The sequence below is a fragment of the Mandrillus leucophaeus genome, unplaced genomic scaffold (genome assembly GCF_000951045.1).
Source record: "Mandrillus leucophaeus isolate KB7577 unplaced genomic scaffold, Mleu.le_1.0 Scaffold18, whole genome shotgun sequence".
Classification (NCBI taxonomy): Eukaryota; Metazoa; Chordata; class Mammalia; order Primates; family Cercopithecidae; genus Mandrillus; species Mandrillus leucophaeus.
Window position 1 is genome coordinate 1,170,925 of NW_012101809.1, and position 18,852 is coordinate 1,189,776.

General features: G+C 37.6%; 1 protein-coding gene across 1 annotated transcript in view; it reads right to left on the reverse strand.

Moving 5' to 3' along the window:
- Nucleotides 1-235: 235 nt before the first annotated feature.
- CHUK (conserved helix-loop-helix ubiquitous kinase) overlaps nucleotides 236-18,852 on the reverse strand; it is a 43,293-nt gene continuing 24,676 nt past the window's right edge. Inside the window, exons 12-21 of the mRNA XM_011977386.1 lie at nucleotides 17,215-17,338; nucleotides 16,644-16,795; nucleotides 13,942-14,003; nucleotides 12,553-12,662; nucleotides 11,852-11,901; nucleotides 6,300-6,396; nucleotides 5,855-6,002; nucleotides 5,149-5,282; nucleotides 2,733-2,832; nucleotides 236-1,497 (exon numbers count right to left, since the gene is read on the reverse strand). Of these exons, the coding sequence (XP_011832776.1) occupies nucleotides 1,468-1,497; nucleotides 2,733-2,832; nucleotides 5,149-5,282; nucleotides 5,855-6,002; nucleotides 6,300-6,396; nucleotides 11,852-11,901; nucleotides 12,553-12,662; nucleotides 13,942-14,003; nucleotides 16,644-16,795; nucleotides 17,215-17,338 (1,007 nt within the window). The 3' untranslated portion in view covers nucleotides 236-1,467. The remainder of the gene's footprint in view (nucleotides 1,498-2,732; nucleotides 2,833-5,148; nucleotides 5,283-5,854; nucleotides 6,003-6,299; nucleotides 6,397-11,851; nucleotides 11,902-12,552; nucleotides 12,663-13,941; nucleotides 14,004-16,643; nucleotides 16,796-17,214; nucleotides 17,339-18,852) is intronic.

Below are 18,852 nucleotides of genomic sequence, written 5' to 3' on the forward strand. Positions count from 1 at the left end.
CAGGGCAAGATACAAGCATGTTTTTAGATGTAGATAGTGGTGATAGGACATCTCAGAGGAAAACACTATTAAAGAAGTTGTCCAATACTACCTTTACCATACATCCTGGTATCCCTAAGGAAAGTACATGTATCCTGTGCTCTTAATTCCACTTCATGGAACCTTCATATTTTCCTAAGCCATATTCAACTGTTTTATTATAATCTGATTTTTATAATGAATAGAGATCAAAAAAGTAATTTAAAAACCATTTAATACACAAAGTGAAAAACTGTTAGAATATAAAAGCATTTCACATTTTTTAAGACAAATAATATCTTCTAAATTACTTAACAGATGATAGAGGTCCACAGTCCTTTATCTGAAATCCTTGGGGCAAGATGTTTCAGAATTAAGAAATTTTAGATTTTAGTAAAGTAATTTTGTGCATATACCATACTACATTACCCAGCCCTCATCAGAGTCTGTGGCAGCAGCCCTCCCTCTCATCATCAAGCAGCAAAATAAAGGAATAGTCACACTAAATGGGGTAAAAAGATTCAAAGTCAGTTCAGATTAGATTGCAAGCAAACGAGTTTTGTCACCAAGCTTATGGAAACCTTGTTTTCAGAGCTTTTTGGATTTTGGAATTACAATTACAGATAAAGGATTGCAGACCTTTATAAATTTGTGTGACAAGACATGAAAGATTGTTTAAACAAATGACTCATTTTTACAAATGAAAAAACATGTAATTTTCAAATACATTATAAATTAACAGGCATCTTCTCTTTGACACTATTAAATGTACATCTTAAATACATATACACAAAACAACATGATTTATGAAAGCCAACTAATATTAGAAGCACAGATACACAATCCCTTCAGTGAGAAGGGAATACTGTTAAATTTTCAGTAAAATTTAAAATGATTACACCAACTCCTTATGATGCCAGGAAGAGCACCTGTTCAGTGCAACACAAGGAGGTAGAATTTATTCTTCAAGAAATAAAACTTGTGAGCAGCCCTTTTAGAAAAAACATAGACAACTTTTACTTAAAATGCCTATTAGTTGAGGTTTTCTTCTCTGTATACAAAACTACATCTGGCCTTATGCCCAACAGTTAAAAGTGGAAACTAATACATAGAAGGCATTTTTAATCAGTTAAATAAGTAATGTTTCACCAAGATTGAAGGCACAAATGTGTCATGATGATGCTCCTAAACAGCTGTGGTATTAAAACAAATATTCAAACAAGTACATTGACTTTTTATAAATTTCTGTCAGTTTAGAGGCTTAAATTACTCAAAAATGTTATACTTGTAAAATCATGTTCTTCTGATCATAGTAGAAATGTAGTTTCTGTTCAGAGCCATTTCTTCCATTGACTGATGTCTGAAGAATGGTTTCATGGGGAAAAAACACATTTCCAACATGTATAGCAACAACTTCCATAGGTTTGGGGACAGTGAACAAGTGACAACTCATTCTGTTAACCAACTCCAATCAAGATTCTAAAACCAGGCATGAAAAAGTTATAATTAGATGTTGACTATAAGTAATAAGTATATGGGTGTTCATTTTTGCAAGTTTTCTGTCTGTTTGGACATTTTATAATCAAAAGTTGAAAAATCATTTCATTTACCTTATTTCCTGATTTTAAAAATTTCAGTTTTTTTCATAAATATTTGAAGCAAACAATTATTCTTTCCTTTTCGTTTTCTTTTTCTTTTTTTTTTTAAGAGAGCAGGATCTTGCTATGTTGCCAAGCTGGAGTGCAGTGGCTCTTCATAATGCACTGCAGCCTTGAACTCCTGGGCTCATGCAATCCTTCTGCCTCAGCCTCCCTAGTAACTCGGACTACAGGTACATGTCACTATGGCTGGCCGCCATTATCATCCTCTTTTTTTTTCCTTTTTTTGAGACAGGGTCTCACTCTGTCACCCAGGCTGGAGTGCAGTGGCAGGATTACGGCTCACTGCAGCCTGAAACTCTTGCACTCAAGCGATCCTCCTGCCTCAGCCTCCCAAGTAGCTGGGACCACAGGTGTGTGCCACCACACCCAGCCAATTTTTATATTTTTTGTAAAGACAGGGTTTCGCATGTTGGCCAGGCTGGTCTCAAACTCCTGGGCTCAAGCAATCCATCTGCCTTGGCCTCCCAAAGTGCTAGGATTACAGGCGTGAGCCACCATGCCTGGCCGCTGCTATTTTTCTTAATGAAAGAGGAAATATACAGAACTGACATTAAGACTAAATGCAGCAAAAGTTGATGCAGTAAACATTTTATTGTAATTTCCCCAAGTTTTAACAAATCAGTAGTTTATAGTAACCAAATCTTAGCACACAGTTTTATTATTACAGCTATATAAACATAATTTATTTTCTATTTGGGAGGTACCATATCTGAATTAAAGTACAAGTCCCATCTTAATGAAGAAAATGGATTGCTGAAGCAAAAAGGTACAGAACAAACCATTCAATTTCAATGGTCACATTGTTAAGAAAGCTTACCACTCATTTAATTTGACCAAAAATGCTATTATTGAAGATAATTGATGACATAATCTTAGTATATCCCTGAGTAACAGCAGATAAGGATTTAAGGTTGAGGATATTCCCCAAATGCTCTTTCCTCTTGAGTTCTGTTTCCCATATGCATCCCAAATGCCAGATAGGCTAGCATGGAAAGTTAAACCTTTTGCACCCAACATAGCCAAAGCAGGCACCCATATCCACACAAAACTTACCATCATACTATTGCCCTGTTCCTCATTTGCCTCATGAATAATAGTGCTTAAATGGCCAAGGCAGTTCAAATTTTCTTCTATCATTTGTGCTGAAGTATCCCTGTGAGATGAAAGAACAAAGCCTTTTCAAATTCAGCAAAAGGGCATATGAATTTCCTCTACTTTCTAGTCTTCTAGGTTAGCACAATCACTACCCTTCCTGTAACCCAGTACCCCAGTGCAGTTGACTCCTGTAGTCTTTAGTTTCCTCATCCCTCCCTACAGAGGCAGAGTCCTGTTTAAACCAAGCTTCTGCCTCTACCTCTACCTACCTCTAAGGATAAGAAGTCCACTATAACTCCAATCTGACTTTCCTCTGAAACGTAAGAGGCACTTATGTACAACTTGCTTTTCCCCTGAATATGTAACTAGGGAGGAAAAAATCCTTGTGGCAAAGACAGATGAAATACCTCTTTTTGTTTCTAAAAACTTCTCTTTCCTTAAAAGTAGTAAAAACACCAGCATGCATACTTCACAGACACAAATGTAGGGGAGAAGAGAAAAAAGTAAAATCTGTTATGTAGAGATCACAGAAAATGAAAAACTCATTAGAAACTACAGATAGCAATGAAACAAAACAAGCAAGCTGATTCCTGAGGACAGCAAAAGAAAACAGTGAACAGTGTGGTGGGGGAGCTACCTAGAACCAAGAAGTATCCCTGGAAGTTCATATTTGAAGGCAATCCTGCTTGTGGTTTCTACCTTCATGCTTTCCTCTTCTACATGGCCTCTTTCTTCTCCCTTTGCCAACTTCAGTCCCCTAACAAGAGTCTGTTTTAGGTCATGGATGATAGTCACTATCAGCTTAGAATGACATTCTGATTCAGCTCTTATCCAACAGATGGAAAAATTGTGGCCAAACAGTTCCCAATCCTTGGTAGTTAAATACCACAGGTACATAATAATTGAAATCAATTTTCTTATACAGTGTATTCTGACTGGACACGGTGGCTCATGCCTGTAATCCCAGCACTTTTGGAGGCCAAGGCAGGTGGATTACTTGAGATCAGGAGTTCAAGACGAGCCTGGCCAACGTGGTGAAACCCCGTCTTTACTAAAATACAAAAATTAGCCAGGTATGGTGGCACGCGCCTGTAATCCCAGCTACTTGGGAAGCTGAGGCAGGAGAATTGCTTGAATCTGGGAGGCGGAGGTTGCAATGAGCCAAGACTGTGCCACTGCACTCCAGCCTAGGCGACAGAGTGAGATTCCGTCTCAAAATAAAATATAATGTGTTCCTTCTAGAAAATACATTGAAAGTATGTCACATATACTTTTGCAAACAACCACACCTCAAATTGGAAATTACCTGTATTGCGGTGACATTTGCAAACATTAGCATCTGCCAAAAAACCTAAATGCCTTTAATAAAGGCATAAAAGTAAGTAAAGTATTAAATTTTACTTCCTTCAACTCTGATTACTGGAATATTTTGTAAAGTCCATATATTTAATTATAGCCTGTGCTACAGTTGTAGGTGTACTGCATTGGGCCACATGTATAATGACCCCAAGATATATACCCTGGAACTTCCTTTCTTTAAAAAAAATAAAATACCTGATATCAGCTTGCCTTCCTGCCATGTGCTTTTCTCTCATAAAAGTAGAGTACAGAATGTGCAACTGCATGACCTCCTGAGCAGTGATGTAACATGGCTGCTCTTCTGCAAAACTAATTATGGGCAGAGTTTCCAGGAAATGCTGGTGCTGTAGAGGTCTCCATGAGTTGTGAGAAAAGCGACAATACACAAGCTAGCAAAGAGCCACTGGCTTTGGATACGGCACATCTTATGCTGAGAAAATAACAGAAATGGATAGTCATTCAGCTTTAGCAAAAGAGTAGGAATTAATAAAATATAGGGCTTGGAATTTGAGTTCTTACTTGCAAAACTGATTTAAAACATTGAAAAAAGTCTAATCTTAGAAATACAAAGTTAGAAAATAGATCTCAAAAATTTATTAGAAGGGTAATCAAGGATCCCCAAAATGATAAATGCAAAATGATAGCATAATTTCTTATAAACTGTTAATGAAGGAATAAGGTTTGAGTAAAAGAAAGTAATAAGCCAATAAAAGAAAAGACTTAGAACTTGGACTGAGCTAATAATAAGCAACATTTGCTGAACATTTATTTCCCAAGCACTTTATATACATTGTCTAATCAAATTTCCACAACAGTTCTATGAGACATTCCTGTTTTACAGGTGAGGAAATATGAACATCAAAAAAGTCAAGTAAGTTGCCTAAGATTATTACAAAGGGATAGTCAGGACTCAACCCTGGTCTGAAGGCACAGAAGACTACCTTAACAACTACTGCCTCATTCCTATACCACTGCTATGAAAACACAGCTATCTATTGTTACAAAGTAAACCCACCCATCTTGAGGAGTTACCACACATGACAGAGAATGATCATGTTCTGCTGAAGTCGGGGGCAGCCATACTGACGTCTGAGGGGTTACTGCACCTTCTAGACTGGATCCTACAAGGGACCGGGCAGAACTCTGTGTCTGAAGGAAAAGAAAAAAAATCATCAAAAGATTACAGGCAAGCATCTCTGTTGATTCACACAATTTCTTACCATATTCCTAAGACTTACATTTCCATTACTACTTATATGCACAACCAGAGTATTTCAGTGCAAAACTATTCCCACCTTTACACACTGTTAGTAAACTGTCCTTGGCCCCTTTCTTCATTGACTAAAACCAAATGTATCCATTCATCTTATACCATTTTGGTTGAAGAAAGAAAAAAAACCCAGTTGAAGAGATGGTCAGTTTCATTATCTAGTCAGGTACATCTATCCCCAAGTTGGGTTGGAATACCACAGTGGTCAAGGGCTAAGAGGAGTATAACAACAGAGAAATTGGAAAGGAGAGATGATAATAAGTCCTGCATCTCAACTGCTAGTCTGGACACCAAGCAAGGAACATGGACGTCATTTCATGCCAGTGCAAAATATATACATGCCAGCACAAAATGTGTTCAAGAGGGCTCACCTCATGCTGATAAAAATCCCCTTTGCAGGGAATAACAGCAACTCAATGTCACATTAAATAATTCATTAATAATTACTTACACAGGCAATTTTAAGGAGATGCCATATTTCTTTCTGCCTTTTTCCCTGCATGAACATGACAGTATTATCAGCTTCTTTGATGTTACTGAGGGCCACTTCCACCTTAGGGAGTAGATCAATAATCTTCTGCTTACAGCCCAACAACTTGCTGGAGAGATTAAATCAGTGTCAGACACTTACATGTTCCCCAAGACTGTATGTATACCATATTCCCAAAACCCAGCTGAGGAAATGAACCACAATCAGCATCAGATTTAATGACTGATCTCCAAAGTAATGCATACAAAAGGACACATAAATGCAGACAGCTATGGCCAAGCTACCCAAGGTACTTTCAGAATCCTTCCTGGGTAAGTATACTTTACCAAAGAGGGCATTTGTACTTTGAGAGGAACAAGATAAACGTATCCTGGTTCTTCAGTAGGAAATGAAGCAATTTTCCTACCTCAAATGACCAAACAGCTCCTTGAGCACACGGTCCTGACTCTGCACAGTGTGCACAATGATTTTCACCATTTCTGTGCTGTCACTGTAGGAGTGATCTATAAAAGACAACAGTCAGTGGGTATAATCTTTATTCTGCAACATATCAACCTCCAAACAAAAAATTCCTCAAAAATCCCTGAAACTCTGAAACCAATTTTAATTAATATCTCCATTTAAATTAAAAATTGGGTTAAAAGATATAAAGATTACCTATAAATAAAATCTAGTTATATATAAAAAATAAAGTTTGTATGTGTATAATGTATATATAAATTTATCAGTAAGAGACCTTAGTTGCCTGTGCTTGAGAAGAATAGTCTTGGCTATCTTTAACCCATACTAACCCAAGCCCCAGACACAAATGCAGCCTCTGGCCAAGAGAACAATTTTTCTTGGATGATTAACCACATATTTAGAAACAGTAGGACAATTCATCAAACTTTCATTGCCTAAAGGAAGGAGGTCCTTGAACTAGGTTGCTTGGAATTTCATGTTTTTCCATCTGTTTACAGCCCAGAAAAACTTTGAAAAACGCTCACTGAAACCAACTAGTAAAGGGACTTATAGACAGCCTGAAAGTTCCATTTGAGGGCAGTATGACATCTCAAAGCCTTATCTGGCAGCAGCCAGATACCCTCAATTGGGATAGCTGTTGGTCACAATGAGTTCTACAATTTATAATGTGTCCTCGATTTAAAACAAAAAACAAAAAACAAAAAAAAACCCCAAAAAACTATCATTAATTGTTATATTTCAGAAAATGGCTAAAGGAGTTGAAAGTTGCTCATGCATCATGCTGGTATTTTCTTTGGACAATAATTAAGCCTAAATGCAATAATAATAATAATATTTGCTACTCTCTGCTTATAATTTTCCCATTTAATCCTCACAGCAGTCCTGTGAGGACTATTTTTGTTACCCCCATTTTACCAAAAAGGAAATGATGAAAGGAGCATCAAAGAAGGTTTAAAAAATGTCGTGTCCTTTGTTATCACTCCAAATACCTCCCCCATAGCCCAACTTTATTCCCTACACATCTGTGTTGTCTCCTCCTCACCAACAAGCAAATGAAAGGCTCCAAAAAGGTTCTTCTCCAAACAGTATTCCTTCCTAAATACCATGGACCAAGCCAAGAGCCTTCTCATATAACTAGCTCTTTTAGATAGTGAAAGCCCTCAGAACTTTAGCCTTCTCCAAGGCTAAAGGATGAAGAAAGCTGGTTTTAACCATTTTCAGATGAACAAGAGATTCAAGTCAACTCTAAGCTAGAAAAGACAACAGAGGCCACAAATCAAGTGTGATTATATAATAGGCCCCAATGACAGACACAATCTTGTTACAGTTTGTCACTCAAGGTGACACTCAAGCTACCTGGATAGCAATTTATTTCTGAGCTTCGTGCTATGTTGACAGGGCTACCTCAAAGTTTTTAAAAATATAACCTAAACCAATGCTATCACTGTGTATCTGCGGAATCTGATTCATTAGCCAGAAGACTGGGAGTCACAATTTTTTTTTTTTGAGATGGAGTCTAGCTCTGTCGCCCAGGCTGGAGTGCATGCAGTGGCACAATCTTGGCTCACTGCAACCTCCGCCTCCCTGGTTCAAGCGATTCTCCTGCCTCAGCCTCCAGATTAGCTGGGATTACAGGCATGTGCCACCACACCTGGCCCAGAAATATTGATTAAAGAAAAAGAATTGGACTTGCTCTATTTGAAATCTTAGATTTTAATATTTTACTCTAGCTACAACAACTTCTATTACTTAAATCACTATTTTGTTAACATCTTCAACCTTTTTATCCTCTTATTCCATCAGCAAAATCCTAACCTTGGATTAATCCAACCATCTGCTCTATTAGTTCCTATATCCAAGCTACTAAATTATCAACAAAAAATTAATATTACTGTTCACTATTTGCCACTGCTAATTCACAGGTTTTTCACTTCTGCTCTGGGTACTTTTCTTTTTTTAGAGAAAAAGTCTTGCTCTGTCACCCAGGTTGAAGTGCAATAGTATAATCTTGGCTCACTGCAGCCTCGACCTCCTGGGCCTCAAGCGATCCTGCTACTTCAGCCTCCCGAGTAGCTGGGACTATAGGCACACACTACCACACCCAGCTTTTTAAAAATTTTATTTATTTATTTATTTATTTATTTATTTATTTTTTGTAGAGACGGGGTCTCACTACGTTGCCTAGACTGGTCTCAAACTGTTGGCCTCAAACAATCCTCCTGCCTCGGCCTCCCAAAGCCCCTAGTATCACAGATATGAGCCACCTGGCCTGGATTCTTAATGTATGTTTTGGGTCAGCAACATCTTCCACTGCACACAGTGGCTTTTAGAAGTCTTTAGCACACTATTCAAATCTATGAGGTCATCACCTCTTCCATTTCAGTTAACCTCACTTACCACTGCAGGATAAGAGGCCATAAGGCAGTAAGACCCTGACCTTCCAACCTCTACTCCCAAAAAAGTATCTGTATCCACACTCATTCTCTTTCCAATATCAATAGTATCAAGGCTAATCCCTCCTACTGTTCTTTGGAGCCAATCTCTCAACTTGTGCATCACTGGCCACTTTCGTCACTGTGTGAATACTACAGTGTACTTATGCAAACCCTGATGGTATAGCCTGCTATACACTTAAGCTGTATGGTATAGCCTTTTGACAAAAGGCTACATACCTGTTCACCAAGTGACTGTACTGAATACTGTAGGCAACTGTAACACATTGGTAAGTATTTGTGCATGTAAACATAGAAAATACATAATGAAAATACAGTAGTATAATCTCTATGGGACTACCATAGTATGCACAGCTTGTTGTTAACTAAAACATCATCATGTGGCACCTGATGTTTAAGTCTTCCTTCTGAGAAGTGACCTCCCTTGGCTCTACATCTCCTTTTAGCTACTCACCCACCTCTCTTCTTTCCTGAGCAGCCAAGCTTCTGAGAATAGTCTAGATAAGCAGTTCTCTAACTTTTTGGTCTCAGGACACCTTTACACGAGAAAATTCTTGAGAACCCCAAAGGGTTTTCAGGAATTAAACAGAAATTTAAAAATACTCGTGTCTTAATTCATTTAAAAATAACAAACCTATTGCCCACTAACATGTTTTTATTAAAAACAAACATACCAAAAAAAAACCTTTATTTAGGTTTTCTCTCTCTCCTGAAACTCTATACTCCAGTCATACGGCATTTCCTCAGACATGCTAAGTACTATACATACATGTCTTTACACAGAATACTCATATCTACGAGAGCCACCTCCTTTCACCTGGCTACTGCTACCTGAGATACTTGGAAACCTGAAGTGGAAGGACTGCTTGAACCCAGGGAGTCCAAGAGCAGCCTGGTCAACATAGCGAGAGCCCACCTCTAAAAACAAAAACCAAAAAAACATTACTTTCTAAATCAAAAAAATTTCAGTGAGAACCCTTGCACTGTTTTACATTTTTGCAAATCTTTCTGATATACCACTGATCTCGTCAGAAAAGTTTTTAAGTGCTGAGAAGCTGACAAATTCCAGCTGGTAAATACAAGTTTTCTAAAATTCTTTTTGCTTGAAACATGGAATGTTATCATTGACAACAAATATTGTTTTTTTTCCCTTAAAGTAGTAAGCGCGCTATACTTTTTATTTTCATTTAATTTCTTAGAAATTATCTCATGTATGCAAATCTGAATAATCATAGTTTGCCTGACAGTTGCTCTTCCAAGTAAAAATGGTGTCTTCCCCGAAAGAGGCCAGACAACTAGCAATGTAAACAATTACTGAAGTGGTTTTCCTTAAGACGACCATCATACTTCACTGTGTAGAAGAAACACTTTTATGAGTACTTCCCATTTCACCACACAAAATATTAAAAACACATACTCAAAGGTTGAGATTTAAATAAAATACTATTTTTACTGCTTTATCAAGAACATTTTTAAGTGAAACTGTCATTTTTAAAAAACTGTGAATGCATGGTGATAAAAAATATAACTACTACTAGCATAGTTTGGTGCTAGTGCCTTGATTCATACTAAAGTGCAAGCCATTTTACGTTGCACCATCAGTGAAAATGTCAACATGGTGAAAAACACAAATAACATCTTATTATGAAAATGGTTCTAACCTCACAGACTCTCTGACAAAGTTTCAAGGATTCCCACAGGTCCATATGCTACATTTTGAGAACTGCTGGTCAGACTAAACTGAATACATTTCAGTAAAATAAAAGCAGTATAAGAGGAGATAGTGTTCTTTTTTAAATGTGAAAAGAGTATATGAAATACAATTTCACATGTATATTAATTTGCATGTGTTGCTATGTGTCTGCAAATTTTAAAGTGTAAAAGTATATCTTTTTTTAACATATTCATTTAAGTATAATGCACATTAGGGCACAGACTTTATTTCTTCTGTTACCCTTCAAAACAAATTTTTAACTAAATGATAATATCTTGCAGGTACATAACAGTTTATAGTTTTCAAAGCATTTTCACAAATATCCTCTTAAATACATTGTCACAACATACTCACTGAGTAGGAACGCTAGGTTTCCACCCCATTTTGCAGAAGGAAATGGGAAACGGAGATTTGCCTGAGGTAACAGTAGGTAAATTACTCAATCTAGAATTCAAGCCTTCTGATTCCCCATCCAGTACTCTTTCCAGCAGACCTTGCTCAGTATTTAGCAGGTGTTCAACAGGAATTGTTTTACCAACAAAAAAAGTCGTCAGTGACCAGTGCAGATGAAGGCATTATTTTCAAGGCAATCTGCTTTGGCCTAGAACAGCACAGGCCTTCCCTCTAACAATTCCAAACCTGAACCCATTGCCTCAAATTCTTTCCAACCTCTCTAAGTATTTTTTTGTTTTGTTTTGTTTTGAGACAGAATCTCGCTCTGTCACCCAGGCTGGAGTGCAGTAGTGTGATCTTGGCTCACTGCAACCTCCTCCTCCCAGGTTCAAGCGATTCTCCTGCCTCAGCCTCCCAAGTAGCTGGTATTATAGGCACGCGCCACCACACCCGGCTAACTTTTTTATTTTTAGTAGAGATGGGGTTTCACCACGTTGGCCAAGCTGGTTTTGAACTCCTGACCTCAGGTAATTCACCCACCTTGGCCTCCCAAAGTGCTGGGATAACAGGTGTGAGCCACCACAACCTGCCCAACCTCTCCAATCTTGAGCAACACTTATTTTTTTTCATCTTTCTAAACATTTTCTTGCTGCTTCTTCCTCTTTGAGTTCCTTTTTTCTGTCTTCCATTCTTTCTTTTCACGTCCCCTTCTAAAATTTTTCTACCTCATTTTCTCTGTTACTTTCTCTTTTTAATCTCCTAAATTCTCACAAACTTAAAACTTACTATACCATGTCTCAATGGTAATACCAAAACTGGAATTTATTCTGCAGCTTTAAGAAAATTTTTAACTTAAAAATATTTAATCCCCCACATTTGTTAGGCTAGTGATAGTTACCTAAAATGCCTTCAAGCACTGTGATAGAAGTGTCTTACCTGAAGGTCTGTGTTTTAACTGCTTATATAGATCAATAGCACGCTGTTCCCTGTAAAAGAGAAAACATGCTCTGATATGTGAAGGTAATTTAATGACTTCAATAATCTACAACTTGAAACAATATTATTTTATGTGAATAATGAACCCATTTTAAAGCAAGTTCATATTGCCAACGAGTATTTCACAGAGCATTTTATTGAGTAATAAGAACTACACAAGTTCTTAAAATGCAAAGTTTAATATAGTTCATATCTATTATGATCTACCATGAGCACATCTCTGCACCAGAGACACTTAAACAGATAAAAATTATGACCTATAATTAGAGAAAATATCTGAAGTTTTTAATCCAGAACTTTAATTAAGAAAAAATCTCAAGTTTTAGGGCATTTAAGAGTCAATACCTTGGACCAGAGGTACTATGAGTAGGGAAACAGTTTGTAACTTAGTTATACTTGGAAAATTCTTAACACTCATACTTTTATTCAAAACCAAAAAAGGCCAACCCAAAGAATTATTTCTGAAGTTTCCTGTGACTAAGAAAAAGCTTCCACTTTAAAGATAATCCCAATATATTTGGGGAAAGGAAAACTAGAGAAAAGAACCACATAGAGGTTTAATTTGCCAGATGTAAGCAGAAAGAACAATCTGCTACAAAATATAACAGATGTCAAGACCAACAACACAAGTACATCCTTACAGAGATTCCATCAAGTCTCCCTGACGTCTTCCATAGGGGCTCTTCTGTAGCTCCATGATTTCAGCATGCAAAGACATAATCTGATCCTCCAGGTATCCAATGACACCAACCTAAAATATGATGAAAATACAAAGGAAATGAAAGGCTTACCACTACATCATTGGAAACAAAATTCAGATCTTAAGGATACAGAATGACCTGCTGCTTCATTAGAGAACTAAATAATATAATATGAAACACTGATATTGTTAAAGCCTTTCTATTCTTCAGATTCTGACACTTAATCCTTCACATAAGAACACACTTATTCTTAGTCTTCTCTCTTTTCTCTCCTGACAACAGTAAACTACTAGTATTTGCTTTTACCTCTGGAGAAGCAAAAAGGTACAACAGGTGTCAACTAACAAGAAAGACCAAAACCACTGGTATTACTTGTATCTTGGCTCTATGATTTTGATTGCCTCCTGGCCCCCACTGCCTTGAATAGGGACACAAAAAGATAAAGACCTTGGATTTCCCACCCCAGGACACCATGGGTATTCCCACCCACATCCTCAGGGTAAGTACTGACATTAAGGAGTGTAATAACTTAGGACCATGGACAAATGTACAGGATAAGGGGAAGAAAATCTGCCACCTAGAGAATGATCTATACCTGGGGACACCATATAATTTATTGTCCAAACCAGTGTCATTTTGAGAGTGAAAGGGACTACTACTGATAATTATGGCAAGATATTAGGTATAAACTGGGACAGTCCCACTAAACCCAGATGTGCAGCCATCCTATCTAAACCAGTCACAAAAATAATACTGACTCCCATTTAATCTTCATAACCCTACTAGAAAAGAAATTGTGCCCATAATATGGAAACTAGCTGGATGTGGTGGCTCATGCCTGTAATCCCAGCTCTATGGGAGGCTGAGGTGGGAGGATTGCTTAAGCCCAGGAGTTTGATGCAAGTCTGGGCAATATAGTGAGACCCTGTCACTAATAAAATGTAAAAGTTAGCCAGGCATGGTGGTGCACCTCTTGTCCCAGCTACACAGGAGGCTAAGATGGGAGGACTTGCTTGAGCCTGGGAAGTTGAGGCTGCAGTGAGCTTTGATCATGCCACTGCACTCCAACCTGGGCAACACAGTGACCCTGTCTCAAAAAATAAATAAATAAAGGAAACTGAAGCTTAGTAAGGCACTAGGTAATTTTCAAAAAGCCCTTGTTTTTAATCACTATGATACCTCCCTCTTTATATACAAAGCATCTACTAGAATTTTGTCTGAATTTCGGGAATGACATGAAAAATGCTCTTCATATACCAAAACCAAAGACAGTTTCTAATGGAGACATCAAGAATTAATAAGTACACAGAATGTGGTCAATGATTTTACCTCAGCATAGTGGATGGCCTTTTCTTCCATTTCTTTCCATGCTTTTAGCATTTTTTCTGAAGCTAAAAGAAAAGTCTGAATTGGTTATCTCAGAAATAGCCATATCTTTAATTACTGGCCTGCCTGCCTCCTTGCCATATCAACATCAAAGATGTGTTATGAGTTGAATTGTGGCCCCCCCAAAAGATATGTGGAATTCCTAACCCCCAATATCTCAGAATGTGACCTATTTGGAAATAAAGTCGTTACAGAAGTAATTAGATAAATTAATACTCATACAGGAATGGTCTGGGCTCTTAATTCAGTATGACCAGTGTACTTAGAAGAGACGAGACACAGGATACAGATACACAGGGGAGAATGCTATGTGACAATGGAGACAGATTAAGGTGCTGCAACTGTAAGCCAAGGAATGCCAGTGATGGCTGGCAGACCATAAGACCATAAGAAGCTAGAGAGAAACAAGGAAAGATTCTTCTCTGCGGATTTCAGAGAAAACATGGCCCTGCCAACACCTCGATTTTGGACTTTTAGCCCCCAGGGCTGTGAGACAATAAGTTTCTATTGCTGAAGCCACACAGGTTATAGAACCCTTAGGAAATGAATACAGATGACTGTTTTCTTTCTTTCTTTTTTTTTTTTTTGGAGATGGAGTCTCACTCTATCACCCAGGCTGGAGTGCAGTGGTGCAATCTCAGCTCACTGCAAGCTCCGCCTCCCAGGTTCACACCATTCTCCTGCCTCAGCCTCCCAAGTAGCTGGGACTACAGGCGCCCACCACCATGCCCGGCTAATTTTTTGTATTTTTTAGTAGAGATGGGGTTTCACCATGTTAGCCAGGATGGTCTTGATCTCCTGACCTCGTGATCTACCCGCCTCGGCCTCCCAAAGTGCTGGGATTACAGGCGTGAGCCACTGTGCCCGGCTGACTGTTTTCTTAAAGAAAATATGTATATCAGTGTGGAGATAGGTGGATAAAGGAAAAACCAATTTTTTTTTTTTTTTGAGATAGTGTCTCACTCGGTCACCCAGGCTGGAGTGCAGTGGCATGATCTCGGCTCACCGCAACCTCTATCTCCAGGGCTCAAGTGATCCTTCCACCTCAGCCTCCTGAATAGCTGAGGTGTGCACCACCATGCCCGGCTAATTTTTGTATTTTTTGTAGAGATGGGGTTCTACCCCACATTGCCCAGGTTAGTCTTGAACTCCTGAGCTCAAGGGATCCACCAGCTTCGGCCTCCCAAAGTGTTGAGATTACAGGCGTGAGTCACCACACCTGGCCAGAAAAGAAATTTAATACTTGAATGTGATTTTTAAAAATTAAATACTATAAAAGGATATAAACAGAAAAGACTCTGTCTTCCTCCCTTCTACCATCCACCTCAAGGGACCTTACTATGACTATTTGTTACATAGACACATACCCTGCTCCCTCGCAAGTGAAACCACTGGTATACTCTTTATTTTTTCCCACAATTTAAAACTTTTCTGTCAACTAAAGACCCAGGTGATCTTTTAATAAAGCACATACAGATCTACCTCATTCTTCTTTAATAATTGTATAATAAGCCTTTGACAAGTCTAAGGTATTTTAATGAAATAATTATATTTTATCACTTGCCAGAATGTCAATAATATACAAATAGAGATAAAATAACAATATTATTAATAAAACCAGTTCTGGAGAGTAAATTCATTCACCCAACTGGACACTATTGATTGTTTATTCTGAGATACACATACTTTGCTCAGGACAAGTGTACAAGCAGTATTTGTTTCCTAAAAAGGATTTGTTTTATAAAAGAAAACAGAAATGCTGGTAGTGACTCCTTCAATTTACTCATATTTTAACTCTGTCTTTTTACATTTCCTTAGTGCATCTGAAGGAGATAAGCTTGGAGTCAAATATTGAAAATTTGGAGATCGTGTATGCAAAAAATAGGACTCCACAGTAGATGGTTTGAAAAAAATCATAGCCTTAGAATATTTGTGTCATTATTTACAGAAAGGTAAGTAGTTTAAGACTCCCCTGGTTGTCTTAGTCCATTTGGGCTACTATAACAAAATACCATAGACTAAGTGCCATAAAAACAATAGAAATTTATTTCTTATAGTTTTGAAGGCTGGGAAGTCCAAGAACAAGGCAGATTTGGTATCTGGTGAAGGCCTGCTTTCTGGTTCCTGATGACTATCTTCTTGCTCTGTCCTCACATGCAGAAGGGGTGAGGGATCTCATTCAGGCCTCTTTTGTAAGAGCATTAATCCCAAACACGAAGGCTCCACTCTCATGACCTAGTCACTTCCCAAAGACTCCACCTACCAACACCGTCACCTTCAGGGTCAGAATTTCAACATATGTATTTCATGGGGGACACAAACATTCAGTCCACAGCACTGGCTAAGAAGTCCAGATTTTGTATTTATTTTTAAATTATGTTTGAAATTCAAGATTATTAAATTGCTTCTGTATTTTTTTGGAGCTAAATAATTTTAGCCCAATTGTGAAACTAAATTGCTCAACTAAGCAAATTTTTAAAAAGAGGTAACATTCAAAACAAACATGGTTTATGGTAATCTAAGTTGTCCTGTCTCCTGTCCTAATGTGAAGGTAAGTAAAACAACTGGCTGAGTTAAGAAGGCAAAACAACAGATGGCTTCAAGAAACCAGATATTCCTTTGAAATATATTACTCAGACACTTACATATCCCATACGTCATCTGCTCGCTGTATCTCTCCAAGTCAAGCTGAATGCTTTTGTGAAAAAACTCCAATTTAGCTTTCAGTTGTTGTGATGCTGAGATCAAAGTGTTCTTCATTTTTGTTAAGTTAGCATTATATCTAAGAAGACTTAACCTAAACCATAGCAAAAAAAAAAGAAAAAAGATATTATCAGCATTCAGCATTCAGAAACATTGAACAATAATTTAAAAACATAAACTGCCACAAGGCCAAAGCCTAAGTTTCTATTATCAATCTATGAGAAATAACTGATCTCTAGAATCTGATCTCTAAAGACTTCCTGCCTATAATATTCTGTGATAAACAATCTTTTTGTACTAGGACCATACGGGAATTATTACCCTCAAGTCATTATAATAGAATGGTCTCAGTCCATTAGTGAGAATTCTACAAGTTTAATCAGAACATTACACTTCAAATTGGCCTAGTATGTTACTATTACATGAAATATTGATTAGTGAAAACCAGCAAGATTAATTCTTGAGTATATGATGCACATTGCATTGTGCTTATAAACAACAGAATCCACTTACATTGCTGCCCTTTGTCCCTGAAAGAGCCTGCTGTAGTCTTCTTTTAGTCCAGACACATAGTGCACTGCTTCAGCCCACACTTTACGCAGCTGTACAATTGGAAGCTGTATTTTGCTGTCCTGTACTATATACAAGAAGATGAGAAAAGGGGCAAGGCAATTAGTTACTTTTGAGGATTTTAGAGTTGATTTATTGTTCTCTGTGATTTTCTGTCTACAAAAACAGGATTCCCATAGATGCTAGAAACTGATGCTAAAAGAGCCACTTGTTTCCATTTAATTCAGTTCAATATACATTTACAGAGCACCTGCAATACATAAGCCCTGCTCCAGATACAAGGGGGAAAAAAAAATGAATGACATAATCACTACACTCACAGAGCCTGAGATTATTCCTGTATCTGTCTTTTTTGTTTGCTTTTCTGCAACCTGGAATACTCTTTTTCTCTCTGCTAATCCAAATTATTTCTTTCAAGTTCTAAATCAAGTCCCATCTCCTCTGGGTCTTTCCTACCTCTAAATAATATATTTCATATCCTGGACCAACAATCCAGCATTAAGAATACACACGAGTCAGGTGTGATGGCTCACGCCTGTAATCCCAGCACTTTGGGAGGCCAAGGCGGGCGGATCCCTTGAGGTCAGGAGTTCAAGACCAGCCTGGCCAACATAGTGAAACCCTGTCTTTACTAAAAATACAAAAATTAGCTGGGTGTAGTGATGCACATCTACAGTCCCAGCTACTCAGGAGGCTGAGGCAAAAGAATCGCTTGAACCCAGGAGGTGGATGTTACAGTGAGCCAAGATCGCACCACTGGACTCCAGCCTGGGTGACAGAGTGAGACTCTACCTCAAAAAAAAGAAAAAAAAAGAAAACACAGAGGGTAAATGGCAGTTTAATAAAATATGCTTTCTTCAATGCCAGACTTTAAAAAGTTATCTATTTGTGATTTTTATCTCACCCATTCTTTGGTAAAGGGAATGCTACTTTTCTAAAACCATGTGTTAAGTTCAATGAAATTCTATTTTAACATATGGAATTCTCCAACATTGAAACAGATTCATATTGTAAGGCAGCAAGTATATTCTCTGTTACTTTTTTCTAATGAAAACTTCAGAGAAAGGTTAGGCAAAACTTGCTACACTAGTGTTCCTACGAGAAAACACATCATCTGAAGCAGACTTTAAATAAATTAAGCTATATAAATGGAAAAATATTTGCCTCCCTTAATAATTATTAATATTCTCAATTAACCTTTCTCCTATTGTATACCCAAACTTCCACCTGTGGCTTCCTACAACAGACCAAAAAAAAAAAAAAAAAATCAAACTTTTTAAACAAAATAAAACAAAAACAACTCATTGATGGGGGCATGTAAAAGAGGTACAGGAGCCCACTGAAAGAGCTCCAAATGGCCAAAGCTGGAACAATCTGAGCAACAGAATAAACTAGTATTGGATTATAATATAAAGTATTTTTAAAAATCCATTAATCCATACTAATATAAATAAATGACTGAAATTAATAAATGGGAGAGTAAGGACAAATCTCCTATGCAGAAGAATTCCAAATAAATTATGTAGATACTCTATCCTAAAAGAGGGGAACATAACTCCCCTTTTTTTTTTTTTTTTTTTT